At 48.4% G+C, this 23,095-nt stretch overlaps 1 protein-coding gene across 1 annotated transcript in view; it reads left to right on the forward strand.

Moving 5' to 3' along the window:
- The window catches only part of SLIT3 (slit guidance ligand 3), a 602,543-nt gene that overhangs the window by 558,344 nt on the left and 21,104 nt on the right, over positions 1-23,095 (forward strand). The window contains exons 24-29 of the mRNA XM_014786114.2: positions 1,384-1,455; positions 3,137-3,300; positions 5,347-5,471; positions 12,527-12,624; positions 16,443-16,582; positions 19,649-19,742. Coding sequence (XP_014641600.2) covers positions 1,384-1,455; positions 3,137-3,300; positions 5,347-5,471; positions 12,527-12,624; positions 16,443-16,582; positions 19,649-19,742 — 693 coding nt within the window. The remainder of the gene's footprint in view (positions 1-1,383; positions 1,456-3,136; positions 3,301-5,346; positions 5,472-12,526; positions 12,625-16,442; positions 16,583-19,648; positions 19,743-23,095) is intronic.

A 23,095-nucleotide genomic window follows, 5' to 3' on the forward strand; every position in this document is an offset into this window, starting at 1 on the left:
ACCTACATTGGGTGTGTAGATATTTACAAGTGTTATATCTTCTTGTTGGATTGTTCCCTTGATCATTATCTAATGCCCTTGTCTCTTTTTACAGTTTTTGTTTTAAAGTCTATTTTGTCTGATATGAGTACTGCTACCCCAGTTTTCCTTTCATTGCCATTTGCGTGGAATATCTTTTTCCATCCCTTCACTTTCAGTTTATGAGTGTCTTTAGGTCTGAAGTGTGTCTCTTGTATGCAGCATATATATGCGTCTTGTTGTTTTATCCAATCAGCCACCCTATGCCTTTTAATTGGAGCATTTAGTCCATTGACGTTTAAAGTAGCTATTGATAAGTATGTACTTACTGCCATTTGTTAACTTTTTTTTTTTCTCAGTGTTTTAGTAGTCCTTCTCTGTTCCTTTCTCTTTCTATACAGAATTGATGGTCTCTTTAGTTTGACCTCTGTCTGAAAGCTCTACTCTTTAACTCCCCTCCTCCCTCATTTTATGTTTTTGATATCATATCTCACCTCTTTTTTGTGCATTTGTATCCATTACCCTCTTATCATGGAAATAAATACTTTTTCCTATTTGTGGTCTTCTCTTTTCACCTTAAATCAGTCTCTTTAACATTTCTTGTAGCACTGGTTTCTTGGTGACAAACTCCTTTAATTTTTGCTTGTCTGGGAAATTTTTGATCTCTCCTTCCATTTTGAATGATAACCTTGCTGGGTAGAGTATTCTTGGCTGTAAGTTTTTTCCTTTTAGCACTTTAAATATATCATGCCACTCTCTTCTAGCCTGTAAGGTTTCTGCTGAGAAGTCAGCTGATAGTCTTATGGGGTTTCCTTTGTATGTAACTTGTCTTTCTCTTGCGGCTTTTAGGATTCTTTCTTTGTCTTTAATTCTGGACATTTTGATTATGATGTGTCTTGTTGTGGGCCTCTTTGGGTTTATCTTGTTTGGGGCTCTCTGTGCATCCTGTACCTGAATGTCTGTTTCCTTCCTTAGGTTAGGGAAGTTTTCATCTATTATTTCTTGAAATAGATTCTCTGCCCCTTTGTCTTGCTCTTCTCCTTCCAGGACACCTATAACACGGATGTTAGTGCGCTTGATGTTGTCCCAGAGGACTGGGACTGATTTCTGATTCCATCCCAGGCTTGTCCGATTCAAAAGTCCATCCTCTTCTTTCTAAAGCCCTCTACCCCCAACATCCCTGTTGCTGAGCTGGGCGTGGAAACTTTTATGCCCCTGCCTTGAAGGAGGTGGCACCCACTGCTGGTAGGGGTGGGCTCCGAGTAAAACTGAAGGGGGACTGGGCCAGCCTGGGCCACCAAGAGAGTGTACTGAGTTCAGAACTGTCAGTGGGTGTTAACCTTCTGCCCTGTGCTTCTGCTTCAGCACCCTCCATGGCAATGACATTTCCAGCGTTCCTGAAGGCTCCTTCAACGACCTGACATCTCTGTCCCATCTGTAAGTAGCCATGTTTCTCCCCGGGGTGCACCGACTTAAAAGAGAAACTCATTGTAGTGCAGAGATAATGTTGTCACTGCTCACATTTCAGTGTGTTCTTCCCCTGTGCCTAGAGTATGTTTTACCAAAATGTACCCACATTGTGTTCTCTGCTTCAGATGCCTTCAAAGGCATCATCAATTATGTAAACAATGTAAATATTTAATAAGAAAAACTAACATAAAACTCTTACTATGTGCTAAACACTTTAGATGAATTATCCCATTTATTTCTTACAGCGATAAGGCATTTTTATCTCCTCATTATACTTGATGAAACTGAAACTGAGATAGGCTGAAGAATCTGTCCAAGAGGTGCACAGCGAGGAAGTGCAGAGCTCTGGTTCAAATCCAGGACTGCCTTGACTCCAAGGCACATATTCTTTACCACTCTGCCCTCTGTTTTACACAGGGGAAACTGAGGCCCACAAATATTGGGTATTACATACCTCTGCCAATGAAAATTTTTGAGTTTGTGTACCTACTCTATGTATATTTAATTATTTTCATATTGTACACATATATTATAATACTGATACAGTATGTATACATATTATAAAACATTCAAAAAATAGAAATGTTAAAGGATATGATAAAAATAAGCAGAAGCTCTAGTGTTTTCTTCCTGGACACCACTTGGGAGATGTCTGTGCTGGACCGTGCCATCTCGCTCCCCTCGTTTTCAAGCTGAATGATGCAGGGGAGGAAAAACTTCCTTATACCATCTTAGGTTCTGTGGCCGGCCTAAGAATTAGACACACTTACGACAGGTTAATAGGAGAAGAGCATACAAATTTATCTAATATTTTTATGTGTGCATGGGAGTCTTCAAAAGGAAAATGAAGATCCAAAGAAGCCATTGAGCCCAAAAGCTTATATACCTTTTTACACAAAGGATAAATTGTGGGGATATGACAAGACAACGGGGCTTGGGCTAGGGGCAGTAAATTGTGGGACAGTGACTAGGAAATAAATGACGGGAAACTAAAGGAAGATCAGGGTTATTTTGGTAGGTTTGCTTGTACACGTCCATTTCGACGTCGACTCCAATCACTGGTGATAAGAACGTTCTTGTCTTCCTGGTGCAGGGAGGGCACCTTTCTCATGGGAAATACGACCTGCTTTTAGGTAGAAACGGGGAAGTCAGAGAGCCCTTCCTGCACCTGCTATTTCTCAAGTGCCTTTGACACAAAATAGTCAATATGCCAAAGCGGCATATTTGGGGGTGCCGTGGTCTGAGTCCCGTCAGTGGTCTGAAGCTGCTTCCTAGGCTGCTGATTATCAAAACCTTCTCTGCAGAGTACATCCTCCAATGGACCCTTCAGTAGGGCAAGGGAGCCAGATAATCAGATGGCCAGGGGTCCTGGAAGCTTGCTAGGCGCCAGGATGGGGGTTGAGTTGAGGATTGAATCTCAGCAGGGTAGGTGAGAGCAAATCCTCAGAGGTGGGAGGGGCTTGAGTGGGGTTGAAACATCTGCAGGGATTGGACTTTGTCCCCGTGGAAACGACTTCTTCACTGGTCCTCATGTCCGACACCCCCCATCTAGCCAAAGTCTGAAAATTCTGCTTTTCCAGTGGGCCAAGAGTATGGAGCCTATAGGCCAAGCTGGGAGGGGGGCCCTGACTCCTGCTCTGCCTCCTAGGGCTCTGGGAACCAACCCACTCCACTGTGACTGCAGTCTGCGTTGGCTGTCTGAGTGGGTGAAGGCGGGGTACAAGGAGCCTGGCATCGCCCGCTGCAGTAGCCCCGAGCCCATGGCTGACAGACTCCTGCTCACCACCCCCACTCACCGATTCCAGTGCAAAGGTAGGTGCTGAGCCACCCCTCCACCCTTCCCCTCCCCTCGCGGGGTCCGCTGTGTCTCCAACAGCCTGTCAGAGCTGGGCGTCTCTACAGATGTGACTTCTAAAACCACTGCCCTGTCTCTTCCATGGGTCACACAGAGAGACTCAGATGCTGAAATTGATGTGGACCTGCATCCAAGGATCCGTTTGTCATTCTCTCCCCTAAGTCTCTCTGCTGGCATTTCTACATATTCCCCCCAAATTCTTTCTCTACATATTTTTGCACAGTTGAGAAAGTCTGTAACCTGCTTTTTTTACCCAACATTCTTAGACCATAAGCATTTTCCGCTTTTGCTACGGCAAACTTTTGGCACATGAGATTTTGATTGACTGCCTGATTATGATGATAACAACAAACTACTACTGAGTTCTTACTATGTGGCAGGCATTATGTTAAGCACTTTTTCGTGTATTATTTCATTTAATTCTCGCTTCCCATGTATTAATTTATTTAATTCCCCAACACCTCTATAAGGTAGACTTTAATATTACCCTTATTTTAAAAACTGAGAAAACTGAGGCTTACTGAGGTTAAATGACTTCCCAAGATGGCACAGTTAGGAGGATTCCAGGTCTTTCTGATTCCAGAGTGCATGGTCTTAACCACCATACTGTAATATTCCATTATAACTTTTTTAACCAGTTCCTGGTTTTGAACTTTTAGAGTATTTCCATTTTTTTCTTACCATTGACACATAAAGGTCTTTCTGTATTTAAAATTATGTCCTTAGAAAAGATTCAGAGAACAGAAATTACTGAGCCAAAGTATATGATTATTGTTAAAGTCTTCATAGATATTGCCAAATTGATTTCCAAAATGGGTTATAACCAATTTACACTCTCAATAGCACCGTTTGAGTGCACTTTTCACCAGACACTTGCATTATTTTATGTCATTTTATAATCATTGCTAATTCAATAGGTAAAAAATTGTATCTCCTTATATTTTGTGTGTCTTTGATTACTGGGAAACTGGATTTTTTTTCCAAAAATTTACTTTCCATTTGTATTACACATTTGTCTGTTAATGTCCTTTGCTCATCTCTTAGAGCCTCAATGTTGATTTTGATTTACAGATATACTTTAGCCTCTAAAACGTCATTGTGTCCCTGGGACACATAGTCTCCCTGTTCTTATGTGAAGCCAGGGTTGAGCCAGCTGGTACAGACTCTCAATCAGGCCATTCTATTCACCCCACCCATAAATGGTCAGACTCACCCTGAGGTCGGTCTCAACCCAATCTCCAAATTGATGACTGTTATCCCAGGATCATTTAATGTCCTGACATTAAATAGGGCCTGTTTATCCAGGGCTTTGTCAAAGCTGGCTGTAGCAGCAGCACACAGCGCCCTTTGTAAAGCTCTGTGTAGGGACCGTGACCTCCCTTCCTCCAGCCGATACAGCTGAAGAGAGCAGGACACAGTCGAAACTGTCATGGATGCAAAGTGTACCTGAGTACAATTTGCCATCCATTGTCAGCATCATTTCTCCGTCTTCTGGGGCCGTTTCTTACTTCCTCCCACCAATTCAAGAGTTCTGCCAGGAGGACTTCCTATGTATGCCTTTGGCTCAGGCACTGTGCCCTCCTTAGCCTGGCATAGACTATTCCATGGGGAGGGGTATTTGGGGGCAGAGGAAGGGGAGGTCCGAATGGAACTCGGGCCCAGAGCTTCCAGAACATAAAAAGATACACAAATGGTTTCTAATTACGGTGCATTGTTTGCAGATTAGCACCAAAATCGGATCAGACTAATTATAGTAATTGATTTGACTGCAGAAGTGCTTCTGAATGATGTCCCACTGTGATTTTTTCCTCACTGGACAATGGCTGAATTAATGGGACTCTAGCTGGGCTGGATGTGCTGGCTGGGGAGGGCCAGCTGCCCTCTGTGCATGGAGATGGGGAGAGGCTGGCAGCTGGCTGAGGAAGAGCCAGAGCAGAGGGGAAGGGAGGTGTGACAGCCCCCTTGGGGACTTGCCATAAACACTCTGTGGTTTTGCTCTCCAGGGCCAGTGGACATCAACGTTGTGGCCAAGTGCAATGCCTGCCTCTCCAGCCCATGCAAGAACAATGGGACGTGCAGCCAGGATCCCGTGGAGCTGTACCACTGCGCCTGCCCCTACGGCTACAAGGTATGGCAGGAGGCCCCACCCCCCACCATTCATGGCCCAATGGGGGCACTGTGCCCTGCTGACCCTCCCTTCTCCAAGGACAGTGGATAACTCCACAGGTCACCCAAAAATGGCATTTGCCAGCAACACTCCTGTTCTCCCCAGAATTGGTGGGGGCTGCCCAGTTGTATCATGCTCATGCCAATTGCAGAGGACCCCGTACAGTCTTGACAATGACGCTCTGAGATAAGGGGGAAATGTAATATTTGTATTTTTTCTTTGTTAAACATGGGGAAATTAAGTCTCAGAGAGTTAAAATGCTTCCAAGAGGCATCCTTCGAACCCACCATCCTGACTTCCCTTCCAAGGGGATGCCAGACCCTCCCCTCACCTCCCCAACACTGCCCTCAGGACGGCCAGCCCTGGAAGTGCTGGTTCCAGCTGGAGGAGGATACAGGGAAGGGGGATTAAAAGGCCTAGGAGCTGCCAAGCCAACCTACACTGTTGACAAGCCAGGTCAGCCAGCCAGGGGATGGAGATCCCAGTTCTCCTATCTGTCCTCCCCAGAAACCTAGGCTAATTCCAGAACAATCCTTCCATCCTTTCTTCTCACCCAGCATCATCTAGAACACGTTATCCTGCCTCCCCACTAATATCTATAGAGCATAGACCAAGTACCAAGCACTTGCTTGGCATTTTATTCACCTTTTCTTTTTAAACACCCCCTGTGAAGAAACACTCATTAATTCCCATTTTATAGATGTGGAAACTGGGCCTCAGACTGTTGAAAGGGCTTGACTCAATGTCCCAAAGCTTATAAGCAGAAGGTTTGGGGTAGGACCCAGGGCTATGATTCCAAAACCCCTGCATTTTCCCTTGGAGGATTTCCTGGATAGTTGAGCCCCTCACTGTGCCTCACTGCGGTCAGCAAAGCTGTGACTGGGTCCTCTTCCTCAAGACCCTCCCAGCTATCCAGATTTCAGCCTTCCCAGGGCACCCATCCGAAAGCACTGAGCAAGCTGAGACAGCCCCACAGCCCGTCAAATGCACACACCTGGTACAGGCTGAGTGGCAGAGAGCTGGCATTCCCAGGTCTCCGATCCCCAGGGGGATTTGTGTGTATAGTGACAAGCTTGAGGTGCAGACTCACTCTGGGGAACAGGGCTCCCTGGTGGCTTTCTCAGCTGTAGCCATGCCTCCACAGATAGTGTCAGAGTGCCATCTATGGGCCTGAGACATGAAAGTCAAAGGATTCCCTTTGAAGTCAGCTGGCCAGCCTTGCCCCAGAGCCTCAGACTCACTGGAGTCCTAGACCCATGCACCCTACACACTCCCACGTGCACGCACACACACACCACTATGGTAGGGGAAGAATAGAAATTTAGCAGACACCCTCAAGAGGCCTGGATCCTCAAACTCCCTAGCATTAATTTAGTGGAGAAAACTCAGGCTGTGGATTACACAGAGAGGCAGGTGTGGATCCCAGCTTTGTCATTTACTAGCTGTGTGGCGATGGCCAGTGGCTTCACCTCTGGGTTCCCATCTGTAAACTGGGACCTGTCTCAGTTTTCTGTGAGAATCAAACATACAATAACATAGGCAATGCACCTAGGACAGTCAGTAAGCACTCAATAAGCTGTCGTATGGCTGCCTTTTACCTTCACCCTTGCGTGCTGGTCCTCAATACCAGGATGTGGGATGGACCATCAGTAGCAGGTGGTATGTGGCTAGTTTCACCAGGGAGTCTCAGTCTCTGACACTGTGAACTGTCAAGGACTGGCAGTTGCTCTCCTAGAACGTGTGTATTTGTAACATCCCCAATTTCATACATGTATCGGTATCTTTTTAAGCATCAACTATGAGCCAGACAACTGGACCTTATGCATTTATTCCCTCCTCTGACTTTTATAATCACCTCATGAGGAGGGTGGTACCATCTCTATTTTAAAAATAAACACTTCACATTCTGAGTCTCACTTCCCACTCTTTAAAATTGACCTGAGTCTGAAAGTCATGGAGCTGACTTTGAAGCCCCAGGCTTATTCCAACTACACTTGATGACACTATGAAACTGTCCTGGCCATCAGCGTCGGAGCAAAGAGTGCATCCACAGGGCTCCTGCAGAATAACGCCACTTGTTTGGACTTTGCTCACGAGATTCTGAACATCTTGTAGATTTCGGAAGAATTTGAACAGAGATTTTGACCTTTGGGAAGCTGTAGGCCCCAGGCAGGTCTAGGGTACATTGATGATGATGATGATGATGGTGGCGGTGGTGGTGATGATGGTACCACCTTTTTGACCTTTAGAAAGCTGTGTGGCCCAGGCATGTCTAGGGTACACTGATGATGATGATGATGGTGGTGGTGGTGGTGGTGGTCATAGTACCACCTTTTTGACCTTGAGAGAGCTGTGTAGCCCAGGCAGATGTAGGGTACATTGATGATGATGATGATGATGGTTGTGGTGGTAAGGATGACGGTGATGGTGATGATGGTGACAGTGATAATGGTGATGATGATGAGTATGACAACAGCAGCAATATTACCAGCCAGTGTTTGTTGCATGCCTAGTATGTATGGACAGATACATGCATTATCTTGCATACTCCTCATCAAAGCCCTAGGAGGCAGGTCCTAAAATGATCCTCATTTTACAGTTGAGGAAACTGGAGATAGTAGGTGAGGGAGTTGGGAGTCAAAGCTCAGAGCTGACTGATTCCAGAACGCATGCTCTTGGCCAGTGCACTCACTGCTCATTGGCAAGCACCATGATTGCAGGGGCTGTGGGTGAGAGTCCCTGGCCATTTAGGACCCGTCTGAATCTCCAGGACAGGGAAAAGTAGCAGGTGGGAGTGGAAAGAACACCCAGCATGACACTCTGGAGCCCATGACCTTGGACAGCTCCTGCTCTCCTCCCACCTCAGGTTGCTCACGCGTAAAATGCAGCAGATTGACTGGAGGGCCCTTTAACTGTGGGTTATGTCGCACCCCCTGTCCTGCATTTGATCCCCCTGCTTTCCTTTTTCCCAGGGTGAAGCCCACTCAAGCAGAGCAACTGAGGCAGTAGTTCTGGGTGAGTTGCTAAGTTGACAGCAATCACCAGACACCCACAAAACCAAGCTCAAAGTTCAGGCATTTGTCTAGCTATTTCCAGATATCTCAGTGCTTCTATCGACTAGCTGAGTGACCTTGGGAAGCCACAATATTAAAAAAAAGCATAGCAGCCGCTGTTGAAGGTTTAGTAGCAGCTACTGTTAACCTACTATAATGCCAGGCCTTTGTGAAGCAGTGTAAGTGCATTATCTCATTTAACACTCTTAATCATCTCTGAAATAAGGTGTATCATCCTTTTTTGATAGGTGAGGAAACTGAGGTTCAGAAAGATTGAATAACTTACCAAAGCTCCCAACGTGTGAGCTCAGCCCAGAAATCAGCCCTCTCTTGCAGGAAAGTCTGTGCTCAGCCTCTCCACTAGTAACTGATTCTCTGTAAGCCTCACTTTGCCCTCCGGTAAATGGGAATAACCATTCTCACCTACAGAGCTGTCGTTAAGGATTAAAAGGCGTCACGTATGTACTGTGCCTGCCTCAGTGCCAGGATTCAGGAGACATTTAACAAAGGATACCTCTTTTACCACCATTCTAAGGTTTGGGAAATAAAGTATATATTTTGGCTGATTCTTTTTCAGCCATTTAGCTTCATGCACATATGTTCAGTGTCTCAGAACAGTGCTTCTCACACTCTAATGTGCACAAGAACCACCTGGAGATCTTATTAAAATGCAGGTTCAGATTCATTAGATCTGAGATCAGGCCTGAGATTGTGCATGTTTTACAAGCTCCCAGGGGATGCCAATGCGACTAGTCCAAAGACCACACTTTGGTAACAAAGTCTTGGAGTAGCCCTCCTGGCCCCATCTCAGAAAGAGGTTTCCAATGAGGGTAGCTGTTTTTGTTTTTGTTTTTTTTTAATTTTTTGTTTATTGCAGTAACATTGGTTTATAACATTGTAAAAGTTTCAGGTGTACATCATTGTACTTCTATTTCTGCATAGATTACATCATGTTCACCACCCAAATACTAATTACAACCCATCACCACACACATGTACTGAATTATCCCTTTCACCCTCCTCCCTCCCTCCTTCCCCTCTGGTAACCACCAATCCAATCTCTGTCCCTATGTGTTTGTTTATTGTTGTTATTATCTACTACTTAATGAAGGAAATCATACGGTATTTGACCTTCTCCCTCTGACTTATTTCACTTTGCATTATACCCTCGATGTCCATCCGTGTTGTCACAAATGGCTGGATTTCATCGTTTCTTATGGCTGAGTAGTATTCCATTGTGTATATATACCACAGCTTCTTTATCCATTCGTCCCTTGATGGGCACTTAGGTTGCTTCCAAGTCTTGGCTATTGTGAATAACGCTGCAATGAACACAGGGGTGCATGTACCTTTACAAATTGGTGTTTTCAAGTTCTTTGGATAAATACCCAACAGTGGAATAGCTGGATCATATGGTAGTTCTATCCTTGATTTTTTGTAGCTGTTTTCAAGCTCCTTTAAAGGAAGCTAGAAGCCCCAGCCATGTCCTGCACACACACACGTACACACACACGAGGGGTGGGAGGGGTGGAGGATCACCAAGAAGCGTCACAAATCTAGTGGATTTGAGCAAAATGAGGCTGAAGAGTTGAATTAAGCTAATTAGCCAGGCATTGACAATAGTAATTATTTCTCAAGGACATGTAAGTGACAGAAATCCCCACCTCCAGGCCCAATTACCATATTGTCAAGTGCTGGGCTCTGCCTCCTGGATTTCTGTGCTCAGCATAAGAGCTGGAGGAGACACCACCAACTCCACCCCACCCCCACCCCCAGGGGAGAATTCCACCTGGAGTCCCTGGTACTTGAGAGTTCCCCAGAGCAGAGAGGCTGGCCCAGGCAGGGGCGAGGAAGGCCCTGCCTTGACCTGCTCACGGTTCTCCTGTCCTGCTCTTCATGGCCCATTCATCTAACTAACACACACACATACATACACACACACTCCTGACTATTCAGTACCAACCAAAAACCTGAAAAATCTTATAATCACCCACATTCAGCCCTACCTCAGACCCCAATAATTATCATGATCAATATCTGAATAGCTTCTAATTAAGGAGCTGCCATTACATGCCAGGTGCCTTATATGTGTGTGATTTCTAATCATTCCTTCATTCCATAGGGTAGGTATTATTATTCCCATTTTATAGATGATGAAAATAAGGCTCAGAGAGAACTAGTAATTTCCTCAAGGCACATAGCAGCTGGACTAGAATATGCACTCAGGTCTGCCTTACTCCAGAGCCTGTGTTTTGAGGGGGAGACAATAAGTGGCCCAGCACAGAGGTCCCGTGCCGGCTCTGGACTGGATGACTGGCTTCAGCTGCTGCCTGTTCACTTACTGCTGTGCCGTCTCGGATGTAGTACCTCACTTTCCAAGTCTGCCTTCCCTGTCTGTAAAAATGGGGATAATAACAATCATACCAATCTTATAGGGTTGTTGTGAATGTTATATGTGATCATGAATATAAAACACTTAGCATGAGGCCTGGAATAGAAAATGTGCTCGTAAATGTGAGTGAGACTAAGTACTGTAGTGTGCATTCCACACACTGACTTTCTGAAAGGGCTCCCAGGTGGCTCTGGTTTAGGGTGAACCCAGATCCCACCCTAAACTGCATTCTCCTTCTCCCCCGCGAGAAACCTCTGACGGGCCCTTTAGCTGTGACAGGGCATGAAGAGAACCAGACATCACGGCCGTGCCTTCCCGCTGCCGGAGACTGGGCCCTGAGGCTTCAGCGTTTGACACAGCAGGAAGCAGGCAGTCCACAGCAGAGTCCTGGGCCCAGTTGGCAGTGACATCCCGCCAGGAAGCCCAGTCCCACTCCATCACAGGCATTGGTGGCAGCAGAGGGGAGAAGAGGATTTTCTCAGGCAGATGGCGAGCAGGTGGTGTGGCAGTGGGAGGGCTCCCATGATCACCCCCGCCTGGCATAGCGCCTGCAGCCCAGAAACAAACACAGCAGACACCTCCTCAGACCCCACAGGTCCTCCAAGGGACCGCTTGCCAAGACTTGGGTGCAGTGCTGGTCCATCGGTCCCAGGGCAGAAGCTGGATCCCGAGCCAAGCATTGGGCTGCTCCCTAGGACGTGGGTCTTAATGTCCACAGTCTCTGCCTTGGCCTCCCTCCTCAGTGCTTTTGCTCTCGCCGTTCCTTCTGCCTGGCATGCTTTTCCCCACCTACCGCATAGTTGGCTCCTTCTCAGCTCCAATATCCCCTTCAGAAGGGCCTGCTCCAAAGGAATCCCACTCCACCCAAAACTCTCAGTCACAGGGGTTCTCAATCTGGCCTAACATTATAGTCACCTGCAGAGCTTTAGAATAAATACCAACACCAGGGCCCATGTCCAGACCAATCAAAGATGAATCTCTGGGGGGCTGTCACTTTATAGAGCCAAGGTCTGTTTGACCACACTTCAGCCTAAGTCTACCCTACTCAAGTTGTGGATTGTCTTTAAGCCTCAGTGAGGCTAATAATAATACCATCTACTAGCATTCGTAGAAAGTCTACTATGTGCTTGTAGTTATGTAATGTTAAGCACTTCCTTATGTGAAAGGTCTACTTTAATTCTCATAACGACTCTATGAGGGAGGCTTGGAGAGGTTAAAAGGTCAAGGTCAGCCAACCAGGAAGAGATGAAGCTGGAACGTGAAACCAGGTTTTCCTGTATCCAAAGCCTGTGCTCTTGCCCTGCAGTTTAGGATAGAGGGAAGGGTGTGAATTCCGGGAGAACTCGAACATCCAAGTTCTCAACATTCTTCCCCTTCTCACTATGGAGTGACCAAAGGCAAGGGCTCCCTTTGGCTTTCTCCAAGTCACGCAGCAGGTTTGCCCCAGGGCCTCCTGTGGCCATCTCCCTGGCCTCATCCCAGAGGATGCTGGGAACTCCCAGGGGTCTCCTGGTTATGGCAGCCATTGAAAGCCTACCTAACCGGGTGCCTCTCCCTCTTCTGCTCCTCAGGGCAAAGACTGCACCATGCCCATCAACACCTGCATCCAGAACCCCTGTCAGCACGGAGGCACCTGCCACTTGAGCGAGAGCCACAAGGATGGGTTCAGGTAACAGCTCACCCTTGGGCCTTCCCTCCCCCCAGAGGGCTTCACCAGCAGACTCTCAGGGCAGGATGACGAAGCATAGCTGTTCACTGAGGGCCTACTGTGTGCCCACACTGTGCCAAGCCCTTTATGTGAATGAATTCAAGGCTCTCCACACTCTATAAGGGAGCTACTATTATCGCTGTTATACAGATAAGGAAATTGAGGCATCAAAGGGATAACTCCCTTACCCAAATTTGCACAGTTAGTAAGTGTTCGTACTGGGATTTGAATTCAGGGAGTCTGTCTCCTGTAGAGCCAGGACTCCAAGGGAGGCTACAGTTACTGGCTAAAGTCAGAGAAGGATAGAATAATGGCTCAAAGACCCAGCAGCCTGTTAATTCCAGGTATTTTAATTACCTGAAAAGAAATTACTCTTTTCAGTTATTAAAAAACAATAATAATAGGTGGCATTGATTACATGCTAATTATATGCCAGGCACTGACTCGTCATGTATTATCTCACTTAAATCCTCGCAATGACCCTATCTGGTACAGGTAGGTACTATGCCCACTTAACAGAGGAAACTGAGAGACAAAGATTGGTTTGCTCTAGGTCACGTGTCCTGACACTCATTCCTGGGTCTTCCAACCAGCATTAAGAGCTCAGGAAGAAAAGGGGATAGAAGCCACAAGTTTTTCTCATCTGTGTCCTAGGAGTGGGCCTCCTTCCTGCTCCCACCCTCCCCAGCTGCTTGCAGATGCAAAAGCGGACCCATGGGAACTGGCTCATTTGGCACCCCCAGTGAGCCAGTGGGTCAGGCAGTAAAGGAGGGGGCACCAATGCCAAGCTGTGTGTAGACATCTTAGAGCTCAAGTTGCAAACGATTATCAAAGGCACTCTGGCCTGGGGCTACTGTGTGGTCTGTGCAAGAAATCAGGTTCTGGGCTCTCCATTCTCCTTCCCAGGGAACCAAGCCCACCCCCGTGTCCACTTGCCAAGCCAGCCTCATCAAACTCTGACTCTTGGAAAGTGAAATTCAAGGCAGAGTTCGTTTTCTTGCCTAGAGTCAGCCAAACCACCCACTCCCACCCTCTCACTGAGAGCACGGCTGAGGAGAAACCACACAGAAACCTCACGGAGGTGGCCACACGGCCCCATCCAGAAAACACACCTCCAGGGTGAAAGCATGGCTCTGCCCACGCAGCGAGGGGTGGGGGTCAGCGAGAGGGCGGAGCGTCCCCCCGCAGGCAATTGTTTCTCCCCTCTCAGCTGGAGGAGCGGTGAGCAGAAGTATCCCATTTCCACCCTCAGCTGTTGAGGAAATTCAAATAAACTGGGAATATTTTTAGAATGTAATTTTCAAGGAAAAGGGCCCAGATCTACAGGATTAGAGAAATGGGGTGGAGAGTTAATGCAAGGAGGCCCACATACTGGGGATGGCACAGCTTGCTTAGACTTCCCAAGGAGCAGGAAAGCTCTCTCCATCAGGTCAGTGCCTGCGAGGTTGACAAAAGGAGGGACACTTGTCAGGGAAGCTGTGCTCCCTTCTTCCCTCCTGTATCCGCTTCCTGGGGCTATCGTAACAAAGTACCACAGACTGGGTGGCTTGGAACGACAGAATGTATGCTCTCACAGTTCTGGAAGCCAGAAGTCCAAAATTAAGGTGTCAGCAGGGCCATAGTCGCTCTGAAACCTATAAGGTTCCTTGCCTCTTCCTTGCTTCCGGTGGTTGCTGGCAGTAGCTGGCGTTCCTTGGCTTACAGCTGCATCACTCCAGTATCTGCCCTCATCGTCACATGGTGTTCACCTTGTGTCTCTGTCTTCACATGGCCCTCTTCTTATAAGGACACCACTTATATCAGATTAGGGGCCAACCTTACTCCTCATCTTAAATTAACTAATTACATCTGCAGTGACCCTGTTTCCAAATAATGTCACATTCTGAGGTACTGGGGTTAAGACTTCAACATATCTTTTGGGGGGGACACAATTCAACCCATAACACCTCTTACAAGTCAGAATTCTGGAAGCATCACCTACCTCTCCATACAGATGCTTCTCCAATCTTGATGCATTGTCTGCTCACAAAAAGAGCAGAGCTGGCAGAGCTGGCCAGACAGGAGACCAAGACGGGAGACGTGACCTGTCCTGAGTGCCCACAGCTAACTAGGTGCTCCTGGAGTATTCTTGACGGCCCCTCCCAAGCTTTCCAGGGAGGATGGGGAGTCTTTAGCCTCCTTCCCACCCTGTGTTCCCTCCATGAGCACACCTGCTCCCTTGACCTGCCACCCTCACCCCACTTTCGTCAATCCTAAGGCTCTGGGGAGAGCCACAGTAACTCATTTCAGCAAAATAGGCAGGACTGTGGTTTAAGACCTTTGCAAACCTACCCCCTGTCTGACTCTGAAGAAGTAGCCTTTTTCATGAACGCCCAGGTTGCCTAACAGAAGAAAGGAGTAAGAGTCATTTTGCTGTACCTCAAGAGCTCAGACCCAAGAACCCCTTTCATAGAAAATGTGACGTGGTTTTCAGGTTGTAGAGGAAAGGAGGTTAAGTAGGATTCTAGAACCACAGAAATCCTCTTCCAGTTAGTTTAGTTTTTGAGCTAAATCCCAAATCAGAGCCGTCTCTGAAACAGAGGCCTGGAACTCCACGTTCTTGGATGGGGTGTAAACCTCTGCCTAGCGGGTTGGGCCGCAGAGTGAGATTCACTGCAGCATTCATTTCATCAGACAGTCACCTCCCACCTGCACCCTCCCAGACGCCCCCTCGCCCCTTCTCTTCTGCCCAGCATCTATCTGTTCTGACTTATTTTGCCTGCCCAACCCTGGGGATACGATCAACGTCGGGCAAAGGACAGGTGGGTTGAGGTTTTTATCCAAGCGATTTAACACTCCAGAGACAAGATAAGGAAATGCCTTAGGCTGATTTGTGGTGTTTTAAGCCAAGCTCACCAGAAAGCTTCAGTCTTGGCAGGAGAGGGGCTCTCCCACCCCGTCCCCTCATCCCCCAGAAGCTGGAGTGGGCTCAGAGTAGTAGGAACACATAGCAGGGAGAAATAGCATCCCTGAGGAAAGGTTGACGAGGTGGTGGTGTTGTCTAGAACTAGAGCTAGCTAACATGCTCTGAGCGTTTTCTATGTGCTGTTACCCTTCTAAGCGTTTTACTTGTATAATCTCATTTAATCCCCACAACCACCCTGGGGATAAATAATAATACCCCAGTCAACAGACAAGGAAATTGAGACGCAGAGAATTTAAGTAATTTTCCCAAGGTCAGATAGCTAGGAGGTGGCAGACCGGAATTCATCCCCAGGAAAGCTGGTTGCAGAGCCTGCTCTTGGCCACTCTGCCCTGCTCCAAAAAAACAGAAAAGCTACCTCTAGTAGCAGGTCACAAAAAGGGGGACGTTTGTTATGCTGTTTCTCTCCTGGTCTACGAGAGAGACTACTCCACAGAAGAGCTGAAGGCAAGGCGGTTTAGAAGGCAGCTGGAGGAATTTAAGCTATGTCCAGGAAACCACTTTCAGCTTGGGGGAATGGTGAAGGAGGCATTGCAAGTGGGAACTGCCCCCGAGGGCGAGGCAGCCGTCCAGGGCCAGGGGAGATCGCATATTGCCTGGAGACAGTGGCTAGATGAAGTGACCTCTAAGGCTCCTGAGGGCCTTCCTGCTCAGGACCCCAAGGCCTCAGGTGTCCAAAGTGCTGTCTTGGACCTCCATCCAGAGAGAAACCTAACTAATTGTATTTCCCACCCCCTCATCTTCCTCTCTGCCGCACCAACCCACCCCACTCCCTGAACCCTGGCTCCCCTCCTTCCCACCCCACACGTCCCCAAAGCTGCTCCTGCCCTCTCGGCTTTGAGGGACAGCGGTGTGAGATCAACCCAGACGACTGTGAGGATAACGACTGCGAGAACAACGCCACCTGTGTGGACGGGATCAATAACTATGTGTGTGTCTGCCCACCAAACTACACAGGTAAGGTCTCCTGACACCTGAGTGTGGATAGTATGTGTGGGCAGTGGGGCGGGGGTGTCATGCACTAGAAGAATACCATTTCATAGCTTCTGCCAAGAACCCCACCTCCTTTCCCCCTGTGGACAAAGACTTGAATCCCCAAAACCCCATGCTATGCCATGAGGGGCTTCAAAGGCCCTATCTCTTTGCTTGTCCGTCCCTTCCCCTCCCACCCCCACAAGTAGCTAGCTCCTTCTCACTTAGACACAGGGTCCCAGGGTCCTGTCAGCTGTCTGTGATTTAGTTGGTGGCCATCCCCTCCTTTGGGATCCCTGGAGACCCTGTGGTGTTCAAGGGCAGCAAAGAGGCACTTGCACTGTGTTTATGCTTTCTTCAAGTCTAGTCAACCTCCTCTGGAAATCTACATTTCCCAGATACTCTGCTAGGAGCTAGGGATACAAAAATGACCAAGACAAAGTTCCTTCTCATAAGAAGCTCATCACCAAGTAGAGAGAGAGATGAGTTCAATAGAATGAGAACAAAACACCTGTAAGCCCAGGGCATATGGGGTCAGAGAGGAGGAAGATACCCCAGCTGGAGAATAAAGGAAGGCTCCCCACTGGACGTTCTTCCGCAGGATAATCATTCTACCCACCCCACCCCCAAACACAACACATTTATTTCTTATATTAGCAACCCCTAATGAGGACAGTTAAATATACCATTAGATTGTGAAGCAAAATGCCACCAAGTGGTGCAGACACAGCCAACTGTGTTATAGGACCAACCTAAAGTGCCATATCCCAAACTGGAATTCCACGAATTCTTTGAGGAAAAGATTCCATGGGCAAAACAGTTTGGGAAGCACTACGTATAATAATAACTCTCTTCCTGGAGCTCCACAATACAAATTTGTATATTGGAGGTTCTGAAAATTCCTGCTTTAGAGAAAACCATTTAACTTTGTTTAACCCAGCAGTTCCCAAACTTATTTGATCTCAGAACTTCCCTCCTACCCTGTCCCAGAACACCATTACCAACCCATAGATCTTGTGTCGTGAGAAACATATTGTAGGAAATTCTAGCCTAAGGCAAGGATGAAAATGAGGACGGTGCGGCCTGGGGACTCCCACACTCCAGCCTCTCGGAACCTGGCTTTGATGCCAGGAATGAGGTGGGAGGTGGGAAGACTCAGAAGACGAATAGAAGCAGTCCTGAGGCCTGCAGAGAAGGAAGCCAAGTAGCCACCATTGCTCCTCAAGATCCTGTGCCTTTTTGCAGGCTTCCAGCCCAGTAGCCAGGTATCCCTCAAGCACACTCTTGGGGCTGCTGGTGGGTGCCAGAGCCAACTGAGAAAACCACTTATTCTACTTAATCCTAGGCCTCCTGGGGTCCCAGAGAAGGTTTTGTGCCGGGAAAAAGTACAGGGAAATTTGCTGAGGGTCTAATTCCCTTATGCCCTACATCTGCCACCTTCCAAGAGTAGAGTTATAGCCAAGAGTTAAATTAGCAACAGGCAACACTTATGCATCTACGGTATACAGAGCCCTGAATTAGCTACTAGAGATAACAAGTAGTCTAAGGTATGCCCTCAGTCCACAAGGGGCATCTGGTCTACTTAAGATGAGCAGAATCATCATATGGTGTTAGCATTAAATCATTGGTCCAGAACAGTCTGCTCAGTGCCAGAAGAGAGATAGTAAAAATCCCAGCAATTAAGAAGGAGAGGGCAAAGGGGCTCAAAATAGGCTTTGGGGCAGAGGAGGGGCTGGAACTGAATTTATACGGGCAATGGGCAGTGGGAGGCAGGCTGAGGAGACCTTACTGAGGTGAACCCCAGTGGAACCCCATGGCTGTGTGTGCAGTTGACGGAGGTGCTCTTCTGATTTGTTACGCTTTGTTCCTGAGAAGGGAATGTCATGGTTTTCTCTGTCCCCGAAAACGTCACAAGTCCCACACAGACACTTGTTCACCTCCCTGGGTCTCTCCAGGAGATAAGGAAGAGGAGGAGCCTTATAAAGAACACAGTGCCCTCTGTGGTCTTGAGAGGCTGGTGGCAGAATGAGGACAGGGTAGGGGTCAACTTGTCGCCACCACAGCACAGGAAACACTCCGGGGCTGTGTCTGCCGTTCATTTACTCCCCAGCCACCCTCAGGACCTTGCTCTGCCCTGTCCCCTGGGAGCCACAGCCAGGCAGCCTCCTGCCCCTGCCTGCCCCCCACACCTCCAGCCCTGGCAAGAAGCTCCACAGAGAGAGGTCCTCCTCTCTTAGATCACACTCCACCTGGCTTGACCAGGTGGAATTTGAGGAAACCCATAGCTCAGAGGTGCATCTGCCTCTGCCCTCACCCCTGCCCTCCTGTCTCACCCCCACATTCCCCAAACACACCTTCAGGTGGTGTGAGCTTTTTGGGGCTTATATGAAAGGGCCATCTCTGGGTATTTATGACCCCCTAGGCATTATGTGGCATTCAAAGGGAATGTATCCCGAGACCAGAACCTCAAATTCCCTTCATATTTTCTTCTCTGAGAAAATCCAAGGGGCTTACTTCTCTGTGACACGTGGACTATGCTGCTAAGCCATGTCCGCTCCTCCAGGAAGCCTCTGGGCTTCCGCAGGTTACCACTGTTGTCGCCCTTACATCTCTGTGTTGTAATTGCCTGCTTAATTTGTAGATCTCCCCCACTAGGCTGTAGGGGAGGACAGGAGTGGGTCACTGTTGTGTCCCCAGCACCTGGCACAGTGCCTGCCACACGGGAGGTGCTCAGTTAATGTCGTAGAATGAAAAGGCAACTAAGCATAGCCCAAGTCAGGGGCCCGCATCCTGTGGTTTCAGCTGTGGCAGCCCCTGGATGATCAAGAGAAACAGCCAAATGCTGGTGCTGTGCCCGTGCCCAGGAGAGACCCTGGAATCTTCCCAGTGTCACTGTCACTACAAGGCAGAGGTACAGGAGAAAGGATATGTCAAGAGAGTGAATGCATATCCATGACCTCCTAACCAGGGGCTAGATGAGTCTGATCTTCTGGCCAGGGTATCCCCCCAGTACCCTCCCTGATGCCTGAGTTCTGTACCCACCCCCACTAGGTGAACTGTGCGACGAGGTGATTGACCACTGCGTGCCCGGGATGAACCTCTGTCAACATGAGGCCAAGTGCATCTCCCTGGACAAAGGATTCAGGTAAGGCTTAGCTTCATGCCCCCAGCACGGAGACCTGAGGACACGGCCTCCAACAGTCTGGGTTTGCAGTAGAGGCTCTGCGGCTCTCTCCATATTCTCTCTCTCTCTCTTTCTCTCTTTCTCTCTGCCTGTTACTTGTTTGTTACCATGTGCATCTCTGTATCTCTGACTGGTCATGGTCTAATGCTGTCAGTCTGTCTCTGTTTCCCTATGTGTGTACCTCTGTCTCTCTGTGGGTGTCTCTTTTTCTAAGTCTCTGTCTCTGTCTCTCTCTCTCTGTCTGTCTGTCTCTCTGTCTGTCTTTTGACAGACAGATAGAGATATCCCCTCTTTCCCTTAGGCTTCCTCCTCCCTTTTCCCTCCCTCTCTTTCTTGCCCAGCACACCTTTCCTTTCCAGGAAAGGAGTAGTAGAGCAATCCCACTGAGGAAGCAGAGTCCAAAGGGTATTTGGTCGCCCTCCCTGTGTGTAGCCTTCACAGCACTCTACCCTCTGTGGCTTCAGCAAGTTTGCCAGCTTATGCACCTGTGTGTGTTGGGGAGCTGACAAGGGGGTAGTGAGCTCTGACTGGTTCAGCAGCCACAGCCATTGGTGGAGCTGTCTCCATGGCGAGCAGCAGAGCCCGTAGGAGCCAGGGAGCACATGAGCGATTCTACAGGTGGCTGGAGAGGCTTCCTCAGGAGAAGGCACCAGTTCCAGAGCCTGAGAATGAAACAGTGCTCCTGGGAAATCACTCCTGGGCTCTGTCCCCACCTCCCTCCACCCTCCTTCATGAAAGTGTGTGCCATTGCCTCTTCTGGAGACAATCCTGAGACCCTCGAGTCCTGGCATTTTCTGACATTGGTAGGAGCATCCCAGAATCCTGTGGCCAAGAATGCTCTCTCCTTTTTCCCAAACTGCCTTCCACATGCAATTGTTTCCCCCTCCTCCCCAGCAGGCTCTGTCCAACACTGAGGGGCAGGGGAGTTTCTAGCACCAAGGAGTCAGGGTTTGGGGAGCAGGCAGAGACCAGAGCAGCTAGAGGGACCCCAGAGTAGCCCTCAGCAAAGGCACCTTCAAGTGCGTTGGGCCCCTTGGAAAAGTCTCCAGAGAAAGTCCAGGGGATCAAAGCCCTGCTGAGGCCCATCCCGCAGAACGTGCACTAGCTGCAGATCTCTCACTACGCTTTTGTGCAGCCGCCCTTCCCCCTGCTGTCCCTATGTGCCCCCTCTGTCCAACGTGCGGGTCAACTAGGACTTTGCCCTGTTCACATGCCACTGGAGCACAACCTGCCTGTGCACTTTGGCCCCTAGCCAGGACATCGCTTCTGGCAGCCTGGGGCGTTGCTTCTGAAGTGACCCTACAGAGCCACCCCTAGAGTTGAGGGACATGAGTCTGGAGCTCGATGCCGATGCCGACAAGTCTTTAAGGAGAATCCTGACCAGCCTTTAGTCCAGTGGCATCTCCCGCCTCTGGAGGACAGAAGCTCACGCTCTAGGTCTAGATGTCCAGGAGCTGTCATCTCACTGAGTCTGTCCAGCTCTCAGTCAGAAGGCAGAGAGTTCTCGGACTTTGGGGTTTTTGAGACTATGAGTCAATACTGCAAAGCTTAGGACTTCGTGGAAACCCAGGATCTTAGAAAGCCCGAGACAAATGACATCATAAAATCACAGAATCTTAGGAACTTAGAACTATGGACTCTTAGATTCATAGAATCCCCAAAACTTGAACTTCTAAACTCTAAGAATCCCAGAATCTAAGAATTATGGATTCTAGTTGTTGTCCCCCAGCTGGCCCAGCCATCAGTCCTCAAATCCTCATGTGGTGAGTGCAGTGGGTAGTGCAACAGGTTTTTGAGTCCCTCCCTCTCAAGGTCCTTGTGTGGACCAGGGGGAGGAAAATCTGACACAAAACAAATGTTTAGAAAAGAAGAAATTTCTGAGGCCCTTGATTCTGGCCCTGCACGCTGCAGGGGGTTCTGAAGAGGGGAGAGAAGAACTTACTGGAGCCGGGAGGGAAGCCCCCTACTTTAGGAAGTGGGAGGCAAGGTGCGCGTCAAAGGATGGGTGGATGTGGATGGGCTGAGAGAAGGAGGGAGGGCCCCGCAAGTGGAGATGAGTCTAGAGTAGGTGAGCATGAGAGGGACACGTGGGCATGTCTTTTTCTCTGTTCTCCTTTCCTGTTTTCACATCCTAAGCCTACAGTTCATCACCAAGGAAAATGCAAGAGGCATGTTAAGGCCTCTGGTTTTGCTGAGAACAAAGGAAGCTTCCATCCTTCCATGCATGCAACCTCATATAGATCCACCTTATCTGCTCCTGCCTCCCTCTGAGATGTGCCAAGTGGGCTCTCAGGCAGTCGAGTTACCTGAGTGTGACGAGAGTAAGGGATGCCTCCAAAGACCCCCCCGCTTTTCCCCCTCCAGAATTTGACTTCAATTCAGGGCTTCTCCTTAACTCATGGAAGAACTTAATGAAGAGGCAAAGGGGAGGGAAGAGATATGTAAAATACAAACTTGAACCCAAAGCAGAGCAGGCTGGACTGACAAGCAAAGTACTTTGGGTGTGCCTAGGAATGAGCAGTGATGGTGGCTGGGTATCTGAGCTGTGAAGAATGGGTGGCATCTCCACAGATGAAGAGATCAGTGGTACTCCAAGCTGAGTGGACAGCAAGCCCAGAGGATGCTGGCTGGAAAGAGCACAGCCAGCACGAAGACTGGTCGGAAGTGGTCCAGGGTGCAGGTCTGGGGTTGGGGCACCAGAGACTTAAACAGGGCCCAAGATCACAATCCTCTGTTACTTGTCCATCAAAACGTCACTCTGCTGTAACCAAGGCCCCTTGAGTTCTAGGACAATATAGAAAAGAAAGAAACCAATCTAGCTTTCAAAATCTTGAGAGAATACTTTTATGCACAATGTCTCCTAGAATCTTGAGGAGGTCTACAGGCCAAGTCAATAACGTGGATTTTTTTTTTTTATTAAAATGCATTTAAGGAGCTGGCCCGGTGGTGCAAGTGGTTAAGTGCGCATCCTCCACTGCGGTGGCCCGGGATTCACCGGTTTGGATCCCGGGCGCACACCGACGCACCGCTTATCAAGCCGTGCTGTGGCGATGTCCCATATAAAGTGGAGGAGGATGGGCACGGATGTTAGCCCAGGGCCAGTCTTCCTCAGTAAAAAGAGGAGGATTGGCAGATGTTAGCTCAGGGCTGATCTTCCTCACAAAAATAAATAAGTAAATAAATAAATAAAAATAAAATAAAATGCATTTAAATCAAAAATCCCTTCTCCCAGTGCAACATTTCATAAATTTGTCCCCCTCCCCTCCCATCACCATAACAACTCATATCCCAAGGCAGGCTATGTGACATTGACA

The sequence above is a fragment of the Ceratotherium simum genome, chromosome 4, assembly GCF_057802395.1.
Source record: "Ceratotherium simum simum isolate JZ-2026a chromosome 4, ASM5780239v1, whole genome shotgun sequence".
Lineage (NCBI taxonomy): Eukaryota > Metazoa > Chordata > Mammalia > Perissodactyla > Rhinocerotidae > Ceratotherium > Ceratotherium simum.